Below are 19,989 nucleotides of genomic sequence, written 5' to 3'. Positions count from 1 at the left end.
TATTATACAGAGTGAAGTAAGCCCAACAGAAAAACACCAATACAGTATACTAACACATATATATGGAGTTTAGAAAGATGGTAATGATAACCCTGTATGTGAGGATTTTTGTATCTATGTTCATCAGTAATATTGGCCTGTAGTTTTCTTTTTTTGTGTTGTCTTTGTCTGGTGTTGGTATCAGGGTGATGGTGGCCTCATAGAATGAGTTTGGAAGTGTTCTTTCCTCTGAAGTTTTTTGAAAAAGTTTTAGGATAGGCATTAACTCTTCTCTAAAAGTTTGATAGAATTCTCCTGTGAAGCCATCTGGTCCTGGGCTTTTGTTTTTTGATCACAGCTTCAATGTCAGAGCTTGTAATTGGGTTGTTCATAATTTCTATTTCTTCCTGGTTCAGTCTTGGAAGATTGAAATTTTCTAAGAATCTGTCCATTTTTTTCCAGGTTATCCAATTTATTGCCGTATAGTTTTTCATAATAGTCTCTTACAATCCTTTGTATTTCTGCATTGTCTATTGTAATCTCTTCTTTTTCATTTCTAATTTTGTTGATTTGATTCTTCTATCTTTTTTTCTTGATGAATCTGGCTAAAGTTTTGTCAATTTGTTTATCTTCTCAAAGAATCAGCTTTTAGTTTTATTAATCTTTTCTATTGTTTCTTTCTTTTCTTTTTCATTTATTTCTGCCTGGATTCTTATGATTTCTTTCCTCCTACTAATTTTTTTTTTGTTCTTCTTTTTCCAGTTGTTTTATGTGTAAGTTAGGTTGTCTATTCGATGTTTTTCTTGTTTCTTGAGGTAGGATTGTGTTGCTATAAACTTTCCTCTTAGAACTGCTTTTGCTGCATCCCATAGGTTTTGAGTTGTTGTTTTTTCATTGTCATTCATTTCTAGAAAATTTTTTACTTCCCTTTTGATTTCTTCAGTAACCTGTTGTTTATTTAGAAACAGGTTTTTTTAATCTCCATGTGTTTGTGTTTCTTACAGTTTTTTCTTGTAATTGGTATCTAGCCTCATAGTGTTGTGGTTGGACAAGATGCTTGATATGATCTCAATTGTCTTAAATTTATTAGGTTAGATTTATGACCCAAGATGTGGTCTATCCTGGAGAATGTTCCCTGCACACTTAAGAAGGTGTATTCTTCTGCATTTGGATGGAATGTCCTGAAGATATCAATGAGATCTAGCTCATCTAATGTATCATTTAAGATTTGTGTTTCCTTATTAATTTTCTGTTTTGATGATCTGTCCATTGGTGTGAGTGGGGTGTTAAAGTCTCCTACTATTATTGTGTTACTGTCTCCATTTAGTCTGTTAGTGTTTGTCTTATGTATTGGGTTTTCCTATGTTGGGTGCATATATATTTACAACTGTTATGTCTTCCTCTTGGATTGATCCCTTGATCATTATGTAGTGTCCTTTCATTTTTTTTTCTCATTATTTCTTTTTTAAAAATTATTTTATTTTATTATTATTTTTATTTATTTATTTTATTTTTTAACTTTACAATATTGTATTGGTTTTGCCATATATTTTATTTTTTAACTTTACAATCATGTAGTGTCCTTTCTTATCTCTTGTAATATTCTTTATTTTAACGTCTATTTTGTCTGATATGAGGATTACTACTCCAGCTTTCTTTTGCTTCCCATTTGCATGGAATATATTTTTCCAGCCTCTCACGTTCAGTCTACATGTGTCTTTAGGTCTGAAGTGGGTTTCTTGTAGACAGCATATATATGGATCTTGTTTTTGTATCCATTCATCCAGTCTGTGTCTTTTTATTGGAGCATTTAATACATTTACATTTAAAGTAATTATTTATATATATGTTCCTATTGCCATTTTCTTAATTGTTTGGGGTTGATTTTGTAGATCTTTTTCTTCTCTTGTATTTCTTGACTATTAAGTCCCTTTAACATTTGTTGTAAAGCTGGTTTGGTGGTAGTGAATTCTCTTAAATTTTGCCTGTCTGAAAACTTTTGCTTGTCTGAAATACCATCAATTTTGAATGAGATCTTTGCTGGGTACAGTCAAAACATAAAAACAAGTCAAAACAGAAGGATAATAAATGTTTTTCTTGAGTCACTGCTGTCAGAGTCCTTTCCCTTGCTGGGAATCACAGTCCACCTCCCCTCCCCAGGATACCCTTCAATACTGTTCTGATCTCTGTACCAGCTCTGGGGGCAGCTTAGATTCTAATCTGGTCCTACTCCTGTGTGTTCTCTCCTCCAATGTCCACAGCTATCAGAATTAGTGCATTTTCTTTTGTGGGAGCTCTCAGTGACCTTTTATATATTCTACACACACAGAGTCTTCCTAGTTAATTGTGTGTATTTAGTTTGCTGCTTGTATAGCTGGTGGGAAAGTTTTGGGTCTTCTTCCTTAGCCAGCTTGCCCCTGGATTTTGATTGTGGTTTTATTTCTACCTCTACATGTGGGTCCTCCACTGGGGTTTGCTCCCAAGGCTGCCCTGGAGGCCTTGGGTTTGCCCCTGTGAGGTTCAGGTGTGGAGCTGGTGCAGCTGCTTGGATTGCAGGAGTTCTGACAGCACGGTACTCAGAGGAGTTGCCAGCTAGGGTGGCAGGAAATATAGTTCTCTAGAAGGGTATGGCCACTAGTCTTGGCCAATAGCTTCAGTATTCTTGCCTGAAGAACCCCTTCTCTGACAGGGAAACCTGGCAGGTCACAGTCTACAGGGTCACAGAGTCTGGACATGACTGAAGTGACCCTGTGCGCATAGATGCAAGACTTTTTTTTTTTTTTTGCTGTGACAGCTCTGCCCCAGTGAGTGTTGAATGTGAAGGTGTTGCAGCTTCTTGGCTTGTGGGGACCCCGGCAGTGCCAAGTGTGCAGGGACATGGACTGCCTCTGATGCAGAAGTTATGGCCCTGTCAGAGTCTTTTTTTGACCCTCTTTTAGCTGGTGATCAGATCACCTCTTTGGCCAATCTTTCTCCATAGCTCCGCATGTTCAGACACTTAAAGCGCTCCCTTGCCTCGGGTCCTTCTCTGTTGTTTGGTGCATCAGGCACATAGAGAGGCCCCCTGGGTGGGGTCCTGCTCTGTAGATCAGTGTGTCATGCACTTAAAGGGGCACCCTGGGTGGGGTCCTAATCTGTAGTTCAGTGCATCAGGCATTTGATGAGCCATTCTCTCTGTTGTTCAGCTAGTGATGCTGGCGTGTGGGGAGACAGAGGCTATGGTGATGGCTCCACCCCCTACACGACTGAGCAGTATTGCCTTGCTTCCATGGCTGCCTGGCTTTCCTCCACAGGCATTTCCCACCACAGTCTTCTCCCTCACATCCCCTTGATCTGTCTCTCCATAGTCAACAGCAGCCCTCGCCCTAGGATTGTTCCACAACCCCTAAACTCCAGTCCCAGCCACTGTGCCTTCCAGGGTCCTGGGTCCCTGTCCAGGGTATGTAGGGCTGAGGCAGGGACCGTCTGATTCTCATTCCATTTAGGCTGCCACAGATCAGCTGTTTCCCTGTCAGCCTTAAATATTTCTCCTCTGACTCAGATAATTGCCCTGATGTGGAGACTGAACCCCTGCTTCAGTTCCCCCACCTTCTGAGGGCAGGTCCAGTTCTACTGAACACTCCTGTTTTTCCCCCTAGTTCCTTCATCATACTGAGTTTTGCATGGTTCTATATATTCTTTTCCACTGGTCAGGTACTCCTGTCTGGTCTCAGCTGGTGTTCTGCATGCACTTCTGTGTCTGAAGGGGTATTCCTGATGTATCCATGGAAAGAGATATACTACACATTCACCTACTCCTCCGCCATTTTGTTCCCCTACATTAGTTTTAATGTAAGACTCTAGACATAATTCAACATTAAAAAAACTAAGATCATGGCATCCAGTCCCATCATTTCATGGCAAATAGATAGGGAAACAATAGAAACAGTGACAGACTTTATTTTCTTGGGCTCCAAAATCACAGAGGGCAGTGACTGCAGCCACAAGCTTAAAAGACACTTGCTCCTTGGAAGAAAAGCTATGACAAACCTAGACAGTTTTTTAAAAAGTAGAGACATTACTTTGCTGACAAAGATCCATCTAGTCAAAGCTATGATTTTTCTAGTAGTCATGTATGGATGTGAGAGTTGGACCATAAAGAAGTCTGAGCACCAAAGAATTGATGTGTTTGAACTGTGGTGTTGGAGAAGACTCTTGAGAGTCCCTTGGACTGCAAGGAGATCAAACCAGTCAATATGATTTTAACAGAAATCAACCCTGAATATTCATTTGATTGACTGATGCTGAAGCTGAGGCTCCAATACTTTGACCACCTCATGCAAAGAGCTGATTCACTGGAAAAGACCCTGATGCAGGGAAAGATTGAAGGCAAGAGGAGAAAGATATGGCAGAGGATGAAATGGTTGGTTGATATCACCAACTCAATTCACATGAGCAAACTCTGGGATATGGTGAAGGACATGGAAGCTTGGTGTGCTGCATTCCATGGGGCTGCAAAGAGTTGGACATGACTGAGCAACAGAACAACAAGAACTAGGTATAATGTCTCTCTTGGACACAAATTGAGCTAACTCTACATTCTTTTAAACCTCTTCCTAGAGTCCTAGATCTGAATGCTCTGACTAATCTGTGGGATGTTACCCAAATAGGGCCTGGGTCCTGGGCCTTTACCAAGTCACATAGAAAGATGAAGGGAAAGAGCAGTCTGTTAGACTATTCCCACATTCTTCCATGGCATTCTGACATGGTGTTGTGAATATCCAGAGTTTAAACCTAACAGTAAGGGATAAAGGTAAGGTTTTGTAAAAACACCTAAAGGGCCCTGGAGGTGAGCACCCTCTCTGATTGCACTAAAGCTAAGCCTTGGCTCCTTACCCAGCTTTGTGCCAAAATGGCATCCCCTGGGGATGTGGATTTAGGGCTGTCCTATTTTATTAAAGATGACATTCCTTGTCTTCCCCTCAGTGACTTTCCCTCCTTTTTTTGGGTTAAACTATATCTTTCAGTGGAGAAGGCGATGGCATCCCACTCCAGTACTCTTGCCTGGAAAATCCCATGGACGGCAGAGCCTGGCAGGCTGCAGTCCGTGGGGTCGCTAAGATTTGGACATGATTGAGTGACTTCCCTTTCACTTTTCACTTGCATGCATTGGAGAAGGAAATGGCAACCCACTCCAGTGTTCTTGCCTGGAGAATCCCAGGGATGGAGGAGCCTGGTGGGCTTCCGTCTATGGGGTTGCACAGAGTCGGACATGACTGAAGTGACTTAGCAGCAGCAGCAGCATATCTTTCAGAAAAGGTATCTAATTAATGTCTTTTTGTGGATAACCAAGAGTGGTTGTAATTCATTTTATAGTAGTTCAGAGATAAGGATATATTTATTTACATGGAGTGAGCTTTGCTAAGCTTCCTTGGTCGCTCAGATGGTAAAGAATCTGCCTGCAATGCAGGAGACCCAGGTTCAATCCCTGCATCAGGGAAGATTCCCTGGAGAAGAGAATGGCTACCCACTCCATTATTCTTGCCTGGAGAATTCCATGAACAGTGGAACCTAGAAGGGGTCAGGTTCCTCTGACCCTACAGTACATGGGGTCATAAAGAGTTGGACATGACTGAGCAACTAACATTTTTCACTACTTATATGTAGCCACAAATGAAAACATAGTTCCAGGGAGTGTATTTAGCAGAGATTAACATATAAATTCTCATTATCAATAATGACAGCACAGCTATACATTTGAATCACATGATGGGCACAGTTATTTGGTATTAATAGGTTCATTACTGGAATAGGGAGAATGATTATCAAATTAAAATAAAATTTGAAGTTAATTTAAAATATTCACAGAGAGATTTAATACTTAATGTGTAATTCAGAGTAATAATTGAAAAACAGTACTAAGCTGGAGAAAGTGCTGAAGGGCTGGAAACAAGATGGTGGAGGGGGAGGACTTGTGCATAGCTCCTCTCACAAAAACACCATAATTGCAACTAACTGATGAAAAATCACTAGCAAAACGGACTGGAATGTACCAAAAAAGATATTCTACATCCAAAGACAAAGAAGAAGCCACAGTGAAACAGTAGGAGGGGTGCAATCATGATAAAATCAAAGCCTATACCCACTGGGTGGGCAATCCACAAACCAGAAAACAATTGTATTGCAGAGGTGTTCCCATGGGAGTGAGAGTTCTGAGCTCCATGTCAGGCTTCACAGCCTGGGATCCTGGCATCAGGGCAAGGATCTCCCAGAGCATTTGGCTTTGAAAGCCAGTAAGACTTGATGACAGGAACCCCACAGGACTGGAAGAAATAGAAACTCCTTTCTTGGAGGACACACACAAGATTTTGTGTGCACTGGGACCCAGGGAAAAGCCGTGACTAAATAGAAGCCTGGGCCAGAACTACCTCCTTGTCTTGGAGGGTCTCCTGGGGGAGGCAGGGGGCAGCTGTGATTCACTGTGGGAACAGACACTGGTGGTAGAGGTACCATGGAGTGCTCATTGGCCTGAGCTCTCCTGGAGGTCACCACTTTGTCACCAAGACCTGGCACCACCCAACATCCTGTAGGCTCTACTGCTAGGCCACTTCAAGCCAGACAACCAGTAACACAGGAATATAGCCATACCCATCATCAGACAAGCTACCTAAAATCTTCCTAAGGCTACATACAGCCACCTCTAAACATTCTACTTCTATCTATAAAACAGAAACAGACTCACAGACATAGAGATCAGATTTGTGGTTGTCAAAGGGGTGGGGAAGGAGAGGGATAGGCTGGGAATTAGAGGTTGGTAGAGGCAAATTATTATATCTAGAATGGATAAACAAGGTCCTACTGTATAGCACAGAGAACTATAGCCAATCTCCTGGCATAAGCCATAATGGAAAAGATATTTTTAAAAAGAATATATATATATATATATATATATATACATACATACATATATATATATATATATATAACTGAGTCACTTTGTTGTACAGCAGAGATTGGCACAGCATTGTAAATCAACTGTATTTCAAAGTAAAAATAAAAAAGTAAACATACCCTTGACATGGCCCTACTCACCAGAGGCACAAGACCCAGCTCCATCTGTCAGTGGGAAGGCATCAGTCCCTTCCACCAGGAAGTCTGTACAAGCCTTTCAAGTCAGGCTTACTCACCAAGAAGGGAGGCACCAAAAGCAAGAGGAGCTGTAACCCTGCAGCCTTTGGAATAGAAAATGCAATCACAGAAAGTTACACAAAATGAGATAGCAAAGGAGTATATTTTAGGTGAACAAGAAAAAAAAAAACCCAGAAGAATAACTAAGTGAAGTAGAGATAAGCAATCTACCCCCTGAAGTATTCAGAATAATGATAGTAAAGATGATCCAGAATCTTGGAAAAAGAATGGAGGTATGGATTGAGAAGATACAAGAAATGTTTAACAAGGAGCTAGGAGATATAAAGAATAAACAAAGAGAGATGAACAATGCAATAACTGAAGTGAAAAATACACTATAAGGAATCCTTAGCAGAATAAGTGAAACAGAAGAACAGATACATGAGCTAGAAGACAGAATGGTTGAAATACTGCCACAGACTAGAATAAAGAAAAAAGAATGAAAACAAATGAGAACAGTTTAAGAGACCTCTGGGGCAATATTAAATGTTGCATTACAGCGGGCCCCAGAAGAGGAAGAGAGAGAGAGAAAGGGCCTGAGGAAATATTTGAAAAGATATTGATAATAGCTGGAAATGTCCCTAACATGGGAAAGGAGATAGTCACCCAAGATCAGGCACTCAGAGAATCCCAGGCAGGATAAACCCAAGGAGGAACATGCTAAGATGCATATTACTCAAACTGACAAAAATTAAAGACAAAGAGAAAATACTAAAAGCAACAAGGGAAAAGCAACAAATAACATACAAAGGAATCCCCATAAGGTAATCAAGTGATTTTTCAGCAGAAACTTTTGAGGCCAGAAGGAAGAGGCATGTTATATTAATATTTTAAGTGATGAAAGTGAAAAGCCTACAATCAAGAATATGCAGCAAGGCTCTCTTTCAGATGACAGAGAAATTAAAAACTTTATAGACAAGCAAATGCTAAGAGAATTTAAAAGCACCAAATCAGCTTTACAACAAATGTGAAAGAAGTATCTAAGAAGAAAAAGAAAAGATACAACTAGAAACAAGAAAATTATGAATGGAAAAGTTCACCAGTAAAGGCAAACAAACAGCAAAGTAGGAAATCATCCACACACAAATATATCAAAACCAGCCACTGTGAGAAGAGACTACAAATGCAGGACATAGGAAATGCATTTGAAATGAAAAGACCAGCAACTTAAAATAATCTTGAATATATATAGACTGTGATATCAAAACCTCATAACTACAAACCAAATATACACAATAGATATACGACAAAAAAGAAAAAAGAATCCAAAAACAACACTACAGTTAGTCATTAGGTCATAAGAGAAAAGAGCAAAAGAGGAAGGGAAGAAAAAAGACTTATAAAAACAAATCCAAAACAATTAAAATGACAATAAAATATATGTTGATAATTGCTTCATTATAAATAGATTAAATGCTTCAACCAGAAGACATCCTCCTATAGAATGGATGCAAAATAAGACCCATATATAGACCCATATATATGCTGTCTATAAGAGGCCCACTTCAGATCTAAGGAGGCATAAAAAAATCAAAGTGAGGGGATGGAAAATGTATACCATGTAAATTGAAATAAAAAGAAACCTCAAGTAAATATTCATATCAGACAAAATAAAGACCTGTTACCAGAGACAAAAAAGACACTACATAATAATCAAAGGAACAATCCAAGAAAATAGTGTAACAGTTGTAAATATGTATACACCTAGCATAGGAGTATATAAGGCAAATTTTGTTGTTCAACCGCTAAGTCGTGTTTGACTCTTTGCAACACCATGGACTGCAGCACGTCAGGCTTCCCTGTCCTTCATTATCTCCTGGAGTTTCCTGTGCATTGAGTTGGTAATGCTATCTAACCATCTTATCCTCTGTCATCCCTTCACTCTTTCCCAGCATCAGGGTCTTTTCCAATGAGTTGGCTCTTCACATCAACTTCAGCAATAGTCCTTCCAATGAGTAATCCAGAGTCGGAGTATTGCTGAAGTTGATTGGCACTTCAACTGAAGCTTCAACTTCAGCAAAAGTCCTTCCAATGAATATTCAGGGTTGATTTTCTTTAGAATTGACTGGTTTAATCTCCTTTCAGTCCAAGGGACTCTCAATAGTCTTCTCCAACACCACAGTTGGAAAGCATCAACTCTTTGGTTCTCAGCCTTATTTATAGTTCGACTCTCACATCTCTACATGACTACTGGAAAAACCATGGCTTTGACTACATGGATCTATGTTAGCAAAATGATATCTTGCTTTTTAATATGCTGCCTTGCTTGGTTTATCATAATGTTCCTTCCAAGGAGCAAGCATTTTTTAATTTCAAGGCTGTAGTCACTGTCCACAGTGATTTTGGAGCCCAAGGAAATAAAATCTATCATTGTTTCCACTTTCCTCCCATCTATTTGTCATGGGACAGGCCAGGATCTTAGTTTTTTTAATGTTGAGTTTCAAGCCAGCTTTTTCATTTTCCTTCACCCTCATCAAGAGGCTCTTTAGTTCCTTTTCACTTTCTGCCTTTAGAATGGTATCATATGTATATCTGAGGTTGTTGATAGTTCCCCTGGCAGTCTTGATTCCAGCTTGTGATTCAACCAGCCTGGCGTTTTGTGTGATGTACTTTGTGTAGAAGTTAAATAAGCAGGGTGACAATATACAGCCCTGATGTCCTCCTTTCCCAATTTGGAACCAGTCCGTCGTTCCATGTCCGGTACTAACTGTTGCTTCTTGACCCACATACAGGTTTCTCAGAAGACAGGTAAGGTGGTCTGGTATTCTCATCTTTTAAAGAATTTTCAGTTTGTTGTGATCCTCATAGTCAAGGTTTTAGCATAGTCAATGAAGCAGAAGTAAATTTTTTATGGAACTCCCTTGCTTTCTCCATGATCCAACAAATGTTGGCCATTTGATCTCTGGTTCCTCAGCCTCTTTGAAATGCAGCTTGTACATCTGGAAGTTCACAGTTCATGTACTGTTGAAATATAGCTGGAAGGATTTTGAGCATAACCTAGCTAGCATGTGAAATGGGTATAATTATACAGTAGTTTGAAAATTCTTTGACATTCCCTTCTTTGGGATTGGAATGAAAACTGACCTTTTCCATTCTTTTTTTGGCCACCACAGAGTTTCCCAAATTCGCTGATATATTGCATGCAGCACTTTAATAGCATCATCTTTTAGGATTTTAAATAGCTCAGCCAGAATTCCATCACCTCCACTGGCTTTGTTTGTAGTAATGTTTCCTAAGGCCCACTTGACTTCACACTCCAACATGTCTGGCTCTAGGTGAGTGACCACATCTTTGTGGCTATCCAAGTCATTAAGACCTTTTTTTTGTATAAGGCAAATACATAAAAGGAGAAGCCATAAAGGCAAAGCCATAAAAGGAGAAATTGACAGTAACACAAAAATAGTGGGGAGTTTTAACACCCCGTTTTTATCAATGGACAGATCATCCAGATAGAAAATCAGTAAGGAAACAGTTTTTATATGACTCACTAGACCAGTTGGACTTAATTGATATTTTTAGAGCATTCCATCCAAAAGCAGCAGAATATACATTCTTATCAAGTGGACATGGAACATTCTCCAGGATAGATCACATTTGGGCCACAAATCAATCCTTGGCAAATTTAAGAAAATTGAAATCATAGCAAGCATCTTTTCCAAATTCAAGCTATGAGATTATAAATCAACTACAAGAAAAAACTGAAAAAATCACGAGCACATGGGGGCTAAACAATATGCTACTAAACAACCAATGGATCACTGAAGATATCAAAGAGAGGAGGAAAAAAAAAATGCCTAGAGACATGAAAATGAAAATGCAATGATCCAAAATCTGTGGGACACAGCAAAGGCAGTTCAAAGAGGGAAGTTTATAGCAATACAACCTTACCTCAGGAAACAAGAAAAATCTGTTAAATCACCTAAAAACAGCATAACCTGTCCCTTATATCTAAAGCAATTAGAGAAAGAACAAACAAAATCCAATGTTAGTAGCAGGAGAGAAATCATAAAGACCAAAGCAGAAGTAAATGAAATATAGACAAAGAAAATAATAGAAAAGATCAATGAAACTAAAAGCTGGTTCTTTGAAAAGATAAACAAAATTGATAAACCTTTAGCCAGACTCATTAAGAGAAGTTGGGATAGGGCTCAAATCAACAAAATCGGAAATGAAGAAAGAAAAGTTATAAATGACACCACAGAAATACAAATGATAAGAGACTACTACAAGTAACTGTATGCCAATAAAATGAATAAAGTAAAAGAAATGGATAAATTCTTAGGTATAATTTTCCAAGACTGAATGTGGAAGAAATAAAAAAATATGAATAGACCAATCATAAGTATTGGGATTGAAGCTATGATTTAAAAAATCCCAACTAATAAAAGTCCAGGACCAGATGACTTCACAGGCAAATTCTACCAAACACGTAAAGACTTAATACCTATTCTTCTGAAACTCTTCCAAAAAATTGCAGAAGGAATACTGGAACTCATTCTGTGAGGCCACTATCACTCTGATACCAAAACTAGACAAAGATACCACAAAAAAGAAATTATAGGCCAATATCACTGATGAACATAGATCAAAAATCCTCAACAGAATACTAGCAAACAGAATCTAACAATACATTTAAAGAACCACACACGATCATCAAGTAGGATTTATCTCAGGAATTCAAGGATTTCTCAATATCTGCAAATCAATCAGTGTGGTTTAACTGATTTAACATTAACCATTGAAGAATAAAAGTCATACAACCATCTCAATAGGCGCAGAAAAAGCTTTTGATAAAGTTCAACACCCATTTATGACAAAAACTCTCAAGAAAATGGGCATATAGAGAGAACATACCTCAATATAACAAAGGCCGTATATGACTACCCCACAGCAAACATCATTCTCAAATGAGAAAAGCTGAAAGCATTTCCTCTAAGATCAGGAACAAGACAAGGATATCCACTGTTTTCAGTTTTATTCAACATAGTTTGGAAAGTCCTAACCATGGCAATCAGAGGTTAAAAGGAAATAAAAGGAATCCAAATTGTAAAAGAAGATGTAAAACTGTCATTATTTGCAGATGACATGATACTGCACATACAAAATCCTTAAGATGCTAGCAGAATACTAGAGCTCATCAATGAATTTGTGAAGTTGTGGTATACAAAATAAATACACCCAAGTCTGTTGCATTTCTTATACACTAACAATGAAAAATCAGGAAGAGAAATCAAGGAAACAGTCTCACTTGCCATCACATGAAAATGAATAAAATATCTAGGAATAAACCTTTCTGAGGAAGCAGAAGACATGTGCTTTGAAAACTATAAGATACAGATAAAAGAAATTGAAGATGACACTAACAGATGGAAAGATAGCCCATATTCCTGGATTGGAAGATTCAATATTGTCAAAATGACTATTCTACCCAAAGCAATCTACAGATTCAATGAAATCCCTATCAAATTTGCTGTAGTATTTTTCACAGAACTAGACCAAAAAAATTTTAAGTTTGTATAGAAACACAAAAATCCCCAAATAGTCAAAGCAATCCTGAGAAAGAAAAATGGAGCTGGCAGAATCAGACTTCCTGACTTCTGATTATGCTAAAAAGTTATAGTAATCAAGACAGTATGGTACTGGCACAAAAACAGAAATATAGATAAATAAAACAAGATAAAGAGTCAAGAAATAAACCCACACACCTGGCACAAAAACAGAAATATAGATAAATAAAACAAGATAAAGAGTCAAGAAATAAACCCACACACCTATGGTCAATTAACCTACAACAAAGAAGGCAAGACTGCCATGGAGAAAAGACAGTCTCTTTAGTAAGTGGTGCTTGGAAAATTGAACAGCTAAATGTGAAAAATGAAATTAGAACTTTGTTGAACACTATATACAACAATAAACCTAAAATGTATTAAAGATTTTGAATGCTTTAATTGAATACTATAAAACTCTTAAAGGAAAATATAGGCAGAACACTCTCTGACATAAATTGCAGCAGTATCTTTTTTGATTTGTTTCCTAGAGTAATGGAAATAAAAGCAAAAGTAAAGAAATGAGACCTAATTAAACTTAAAAGTTTTTTTTTTTTTTCACAGCAAAGGAAACCATAAGCATAATGAAAAGACAATGAAAAGACACTGAATGGTAGAAAATGTTTGTAAATGATACAATCAACAAGAGGAGAATGGGGTGGCAGGGAATGAGATGATTAGAGAGCATCACTAACTCAGTGGACTTGAGTTTGAGTGAACTCCAGGAGATAGTGAAGGACAAGGAAGCCTGGCGTGCTGCAGTTCATGGGGTCACAAAGAATCGGACATGACTTAGTGACTAAGCAACATCAAGGGATTAATAAAAAATTTACAGGTAGCTCATGCTGATCAATATCAAAAAAAGCAAACAATCCAGTCAAAAAATGGACAGAAGACCTAAACAACATTTCTCCAAAGAAGACATTACAGATGACTAATAGGGACTGAAAAGATGCTCGTTAATTATTAGAGAAACTCAAAACTGCCATGAGATATCACCTTACACAGTTTAGAATAGCCATCATCGAAAAGCCTACAAACGGTAAATTTTAGAGAGGGTATAGGAAAAAGACTACTCACGGACATCACCAGATGGTCAATGCCAAAATCAGATTGATTATATTTTTTGCAGCCAAAGATGGAGAAGTTCTATGCAGTCAGCAAAGTCAAGACCAGGAACTGACTGTGGCATGAAGTCCTTATTGCAAAATTCAGACTTAAACTGAAGAAAGTAGGGAAAAACACTACACCATTCAGATACAACCTAAATCAAATCTCTTATGATTATGTAGTGGAAATGACAAATAGATTCAAGGGATTAGATCTGATAGACAGAATGCCTGAAGAACTATGGGTGGAATTCGTGCAAAAGGCAAAATGGAAAAAGGCAAAATGGTTGTCTGAGGAGGCCTTACAAATAGCTGAGAGAACAAAAGTGAAAGGCAAAGGAGAAAAGGAAAGATATACTCATTTGAATGCAGAGTTCCAAAGAATAGAAAGAGAGATAAGAAAGCCTTCCTCAGTGATCAGTGCAAAGAAATAGAGGAAAACAATAGAATGGGAAAGACTAGAGATCACTTCAAGAAAATTAGTAATACCAAGGGAACATTTCATGCAAAGATGGGTAGAAATGGACAGAATAAAGGACAGAAATGGCATGAACCTAACAGAAGCAGAAGATATTAAGAAGAGGTGGCAAGAATACACAGAACTATCAAAAAAGATCTTCATGATCACACATGACAGTGTGATCACTTTCCTAGAATGTGATCCTGGAATGTGAAGTCAAGTGGGCCTTAGGAAGCATCACTATGAACAAAGCTAGTGGAGGTGATGGAATTCCAGTTGAGCTATTTGAGATCCTAAAAGATTATGCTTTTAAAGTGCTGCACTCAATATGCCAGCAAATTTGGAAAACTCAGCAGTGGCCACAGGACTGGAAAAGTTTAGTTTTCATTGCAATCCCTAAGAAGGGCAATGCAAAAAAATGTTCAAACTACCACACAATTGCACTCATCTCATAGGCTAGCAAAGCAGTGCTCAAAATTCTCCAAGCCAGACTTCAACCATACATAAACTGTGAACTTCCAGATGTTTAAGCTGGATTTAGAAAGGGCAGAGAAATCTGAGGTCAAATTTCCAATTTCCACTGGATCATAGAAAAAGCAAGAGCATTCAAAAAAAAAAAAATCTACTTCTGCTTTAGTGATTACACCAAAGCCTTTGACTGTGTGGATCACAACAAACTGCAGAAAATTCTGAAAGAGTTGGGAGTACCAGACCACCTGGCCTGCCTCCTGAGAAATCTGTTTGCAGGTCAAGAAGCAACAGTTAGAACTGGACATGGAACAATGGACTGGTTCCAAATTGGGAAAGAGGTATGTCAAGGCTGTATATTGTTACCCTGCTTATTTAACTTATATGCAGAGTGCATCATGAGAAATGCTGGGCTGGAAGAAGCACAAGCTGGAATCAAGATTGCCAGGAGAAATATCAATAACCTCAGATATGCAGATGACACCACCCTTATGGCAGAAAGCAAAGAAGGACTAAAGAGCCTCTTGATGAAAGTGAAAGAGGAGAGTGAAACAGTTGGCTTAAAACTCAACATTCAGAAAACTAAGATCATGGCATTCTTAGCAATGGTCCCATTGCTTCATGGCAAATAGATGGGGAAAGAATGGAAACAGTGTCAGACTATTTTTTGGGGCTCTGAAATCACTGCAGTTGGTGAGTGCAGCCATGAAATTAAAAGACGTTTGCTCCTTGAAAGAAAAGCTATGACCAGCCTAGACAGCATATTGAAAAGCATATTCCTTTGCTGACAAAGATCCGTCTAGTCAAATCTATGGTTTTTCCAGTAGTCATGTATGGATGTGAGAGCTGGACTACAAAGAAAGCTAAGCACCAAAGAATTGATGAGAAAACAATCATTTGTTTTCCTAAAAGCAAAAATCCTCTTCAGATTTCTTCCTTAGTGAAAACAGGTACTAATGTAGGTCTTTTGTAAAAGCAAAGTGGCATAAAGTGAAATTTCAAAAAGTGGGGAACACATGTATTGTGTTCCAAAGGGACCCATAATTATTCAGGATATAAGTACTTTGGCCTTCATGAGCTCCTCCCTTCAAAAAATATTAATTACATTTCATGACTGAATTCATACACAAGAAATACATTAATATATTTTAAGCTATCTTCTTTCCTATTTTGTTCCTGATTTTAAAACAAATGAAATGATTTTCATTTAAAAAGTGTTTTGGACCTCTTTAAAAAAAGATATTTGGGGCATGCATTCTAAAGACACAACATCCACGGTGATATCCTCAGAAACGCAGTGAATTCTAATGGCCATTGAAAGCATGCCATGAGTCCCAGCTCTTCATAGATTTCCCTGCTATCTGTATATGATCAGCCTCACATAATTCCATCTGTCATTCAGATGCTATTTTCAAGGGTAACCACTGGATGTGCAGATAAACTGCAAGAGATTAAGAACTTCAGATCATTGTACACTGGCAAGCCTAAATTTTGACACAACTTACTCATGGTTGTAAGTTGTGATAATGGTTTCTAAGTTGTGTTTTATCTTTAGCAATGTTATAAATGGTTTCAGGTCAAATATAAAGTAAGTTTTAATAAACAATAATTTGTTGTTCAGTGTCTGACTCTTTGAGACTCCATGAACTATAGCATGCCAGGCTTCCCTGTCCTTCACCATCTCCTGGAGTTTGCTCAAACTAATGTCCATTGAGGCAGTGATGCTACCCAACATCTCATCCTCTGTTGCCCTCTTCTCCTCTTGCCCTCAATATTTCCCAGCAACAATAATTAATATTTAATTCACTCCTTCCAACACAGGCCTTTAGAAGATGACCTTCCTGACTGCTGCCTTGGGAATGGTTTCTCAAGTTTGTCACTAGTGTCCCTGGGACCTACTTTCTTTACACCCCATTCACCCCACTGGTCCTGCCTGGGAGTCTCCCCCAATGTTCTGTCATTGTGCCTCTGACCCTGTTTTGTGGGTCAGTGGTCCAGGAGTTCCTGCCAGTGAGAAACTGGTTCTCATAGCCCAGTTCATGGGGACAACAACCTCATCTGTCCTGCAAGGGTCTCAGAGGGTGTCACATGTATTTGCTGAATGTTTAAGCACAGTGAAAACAAAAGGAAAAAACTGACCAATATTGTTGCTGACTTATTCCCTTACAAATCAACCTAGTGGAGATTTCATCCAACAACAAAAATATCCTCAGCAGCTGACTGTGGAAAAGAGCCCAGAGACAGGCAAAGGAATTGCGAGGGGAAGGAGAGGGCTCCTGCCTGGGACCCTTGAGGCTGGTTGGACAGCTTGGGGTTCTTCAGCCCTGATGGCCACTAGGTGACCTGTGGAGGACTGTGCTTTCCAGGCATGGCGATGCTCTTTCGTATCGATAGCAGTGACTTAAATGAAGTGTTTAAGAAAGTGCAGTTTACCTTCAAATAGATGAATATTGCCTCATAGTCTTTTTTTTTCTTTTAAATTGAAGTATAGTTCATTTACAACATTGTGTAAGTTCCAGGTGTATAGCAACATGGTTCAGTTATATATACATATATATTGCTTCAGGTTCTTTTGCCTTATAAGTTATTATAAAATACCAAGCATAGTTCCTGGTGTTATAACAATAAGTTCTTGTTGGTTATCTATTTTATATATAGCAATGATAGCTTTATGTTTTGTCTCCCTCAGTCCTGTTTCACCGGATCCCAGGGGACATGTCAGTATAGTGGTGAAGTAGAACCAGCTAAGGTTGGGATAAAATGTGATGACCTGTTTTTGTTTCCTTCTAAGGTTGCTTGTCATTCAGGTAATAATTGGTTTTTTATTATGAAAGAAACAAATCTTGAATGTTTGCAAAACTGCAGTGAAGAGTACCTGTTCTGTGGGCTTTGTGTAGGTTCCCCAGCCCTTGATCTCAGACTTTCCTGGGCCCTGCCATGAGGTTGTGCCTGTGCTGCCTGTGGTTTCACATCTCTTTTCCTGTTTCCAGGGTCTGGACTTCGCTGGGTTTACAGCACACATGTTTGCTGGGATTTGCTTCGTTCTCTTGTTCTCCTTTCCACTCCTCAGACTCCTTTACTGGAACAAAAAGCTCTATAACAAGGAACCCAGTGAGATTGTTGGTGAGTAGAAGCACCTCCTCATACAGCTTCAGAGTTTACTAACACAATATTATTTTTTTCTGGGGGAGGTTGCCACAAAAAGACAGGATGTTAATGCCATGCAGAATACCAGGGAAGTATCCATGATTGGGATGCTGCACACTAGGATGTCCCTGTCTGCCTCCTTGTAGGCACTTTCAGGGGCTTTAAATCCATGAACTGTGCCTCTTTAGTTTTCTATAGAATGAAATGTGGTTACATGTAGGAAGCAATGTCCACTGGATACAGTTTGCATGTCATGATAGCATCGAACCACCTGTATTTAATACAAATAGCAGAGCATATTGACTGTAGTCTATATTTTTGAACCACTCTGTTGCTTCATGTCTGGTTCTAACTGTTGCATTTTGTGCTGCATATGGGCTTCTCAGGAGGCAGGTAAGGTGGTCTGGTATTCTCATCTCTTTAAGAATATTTCACAGTTGTTGTGATCCACCCAGTCAAAGGCCTTATTGTAGTCAATGAAGCAGAAGTAAATGTTATTTTGAAATTTTTCTAAATCCAGCTTGTACATCTGGAAGTTCTCGGTTCAGGTACTGCTGAAGCCTAGCTTGAAGGATTTTGAGCATAATCTTGCTAGCATGTGAAATAAATGCAATCAATTCCCATTTCTGTATCAATGGCTGGGAATCTAAGTGTGTTCTCACCAGCCTTCCTGCTCATTAGATGGTGACTTTACGTGGTAGATCTGCCTTTCTTTCCTGGGTGACTTTTGTGTTCAGAATTTAACTGTTTTTGTTCTAACTAAGAAAATGTCATATACATCTTCTCAAGTCATCTATATAAAACCAGCTTGTTCCTAGTAGAATTGAATCACCCACTTCTACCAGATAAATGGAACGATAAGCAGAAATTTCTATTCTAGACAATATTTATTGATTGCACAAAAATTGGAGTGCCCTTGTAGATATAAAAGTGGTACTTATTCAAGCAATCAACAGGGATTTCCAGGCAGCCTCTTGGCCTAGCCCTTAGTGAAGGCTGTATAGGTGTAAGACAAGTGGGCAGCTTGTGTAGACATAGGAATGGGCCTCACCAAAGAAGCCCAAAACTGTGGCGGGTGGTTCCAGTATGGGGGCTGGAGGGAAGGAATGGGACACAGGCACAGATGCTGGGGGCCAAATGGAATAGTCTTTTTGGCTGCTTCCTGGGCCATGGAAGATTCCTGCCATGTAACATAGTTTACTTCATTTAGGAAGAATGTGTTTTCTTAATAACATTGATAATTACTCACCCTGGTGGTTTGCAGAGCAGAGTATGTGATTTTCTTGAGAAAAAAACCATATTCATATTCGTGGCTTCCCAGGTGGTGCCAGTGGTAAAGAATCCACCTGCCAATACAGGAGACTCAAGTGACATGGATTCAATTCCTGGGTCAGGAAAATTCTCTGGCTTAGGAAATGGCAACCCATTCCAGTATTCTTGCCTGGAAATTCCATGGACAGAGGAGTCTGGTGGACTACAGTCCATAGATTTGCAAAGAGTCGGACACGACTGAGCGACTGAGCATGTACGCACATTCATGTTAACATGGCATTCTTCCTATGTGTGTCTGTGTCCACATTTCCCCATTTGTGAGGACACCAGTCATCTTGGATTTGGGGCCATCCTAATGACTTCACCTTAACTAATTATATCTGCAGTGACCCTATTTCCAAAAAAGATCACATTCTGAGGTACTAGAGGTTAGGACTTCAACACATGAATTTCAGGGGGACACAATTCAAACCATAGCAATCAGTAAGAGGTATTCAAAATGTTTTATCATCAACAAGTATATGTAAAGTGGGGTAACTTAATATGTAGCTTTAGTTTTCTAATGGAAAGGGTCATACCAATGGAGAGCTAGGGAAACTAATCAATCACAATGGCTAATCTGTCTTTAGAAGCTTGTGTGGGCACAGTTGCACCTCCTTCCTCTCCAACATCCTTCCACCTTGCTGGTGATCAGAATTACTCAAAAATAATTGTTATATATACAGATTATCAGGCCCACCCCAGGAAATCTGTGCTATGAATAAACTCTTCTGGAAAGTCTTATCTTGAGATTAACTTGGACATACTGATTTAGAAACATAGAAAACAAATCTGTGTATTG

General features: G+C 38.8%; 1 protein-coding gene across 5 annotated transcripts in view; it reads left to right on the top strand.

Annotated features, from left to right (window-relative positions):
- Positions 1–19,989, top strand: part of OCA2 (OCA2 melanosomal transmembrane protein) — a 293,422-nt gene that overhangs the window by 101,771 nt on the left and 171,662 nt on the right. For all 5 annotated transcript variants that reach the window (XM_061431337.1, XM_061431332.1, XM_061431331.1 and 2 more), the window contains one exon: positions 17,720–17,852. In XM_061431337.1, the coding sequence (XP_061287321.1) occupies positions 17,720–17,852 (133 nt within the window). The remainder of the gene's footprint in view (positions 1–17,719; positions 17,853–19,989) is intronic.

The sequence above is a fragment of the Bos javanicus genome, chromosome 2 (assembly GCF_032452875.1).
Source record: "Bos javanicus breed banteng chromosome 2, ARS-OSU_banteng_1.0, whole genome shotgun sequence".
Taxonomy (NCBI): Eukaryota; Metazoa; Chordata; class Mammalia; order Artiodactyla; family Bovidae; genus Bos; species Bos javanicus.
Note: the sequence above shows the minus strand (reverse complement) of the source record. Positions and strands in the feature narration are given on the sequence as shown.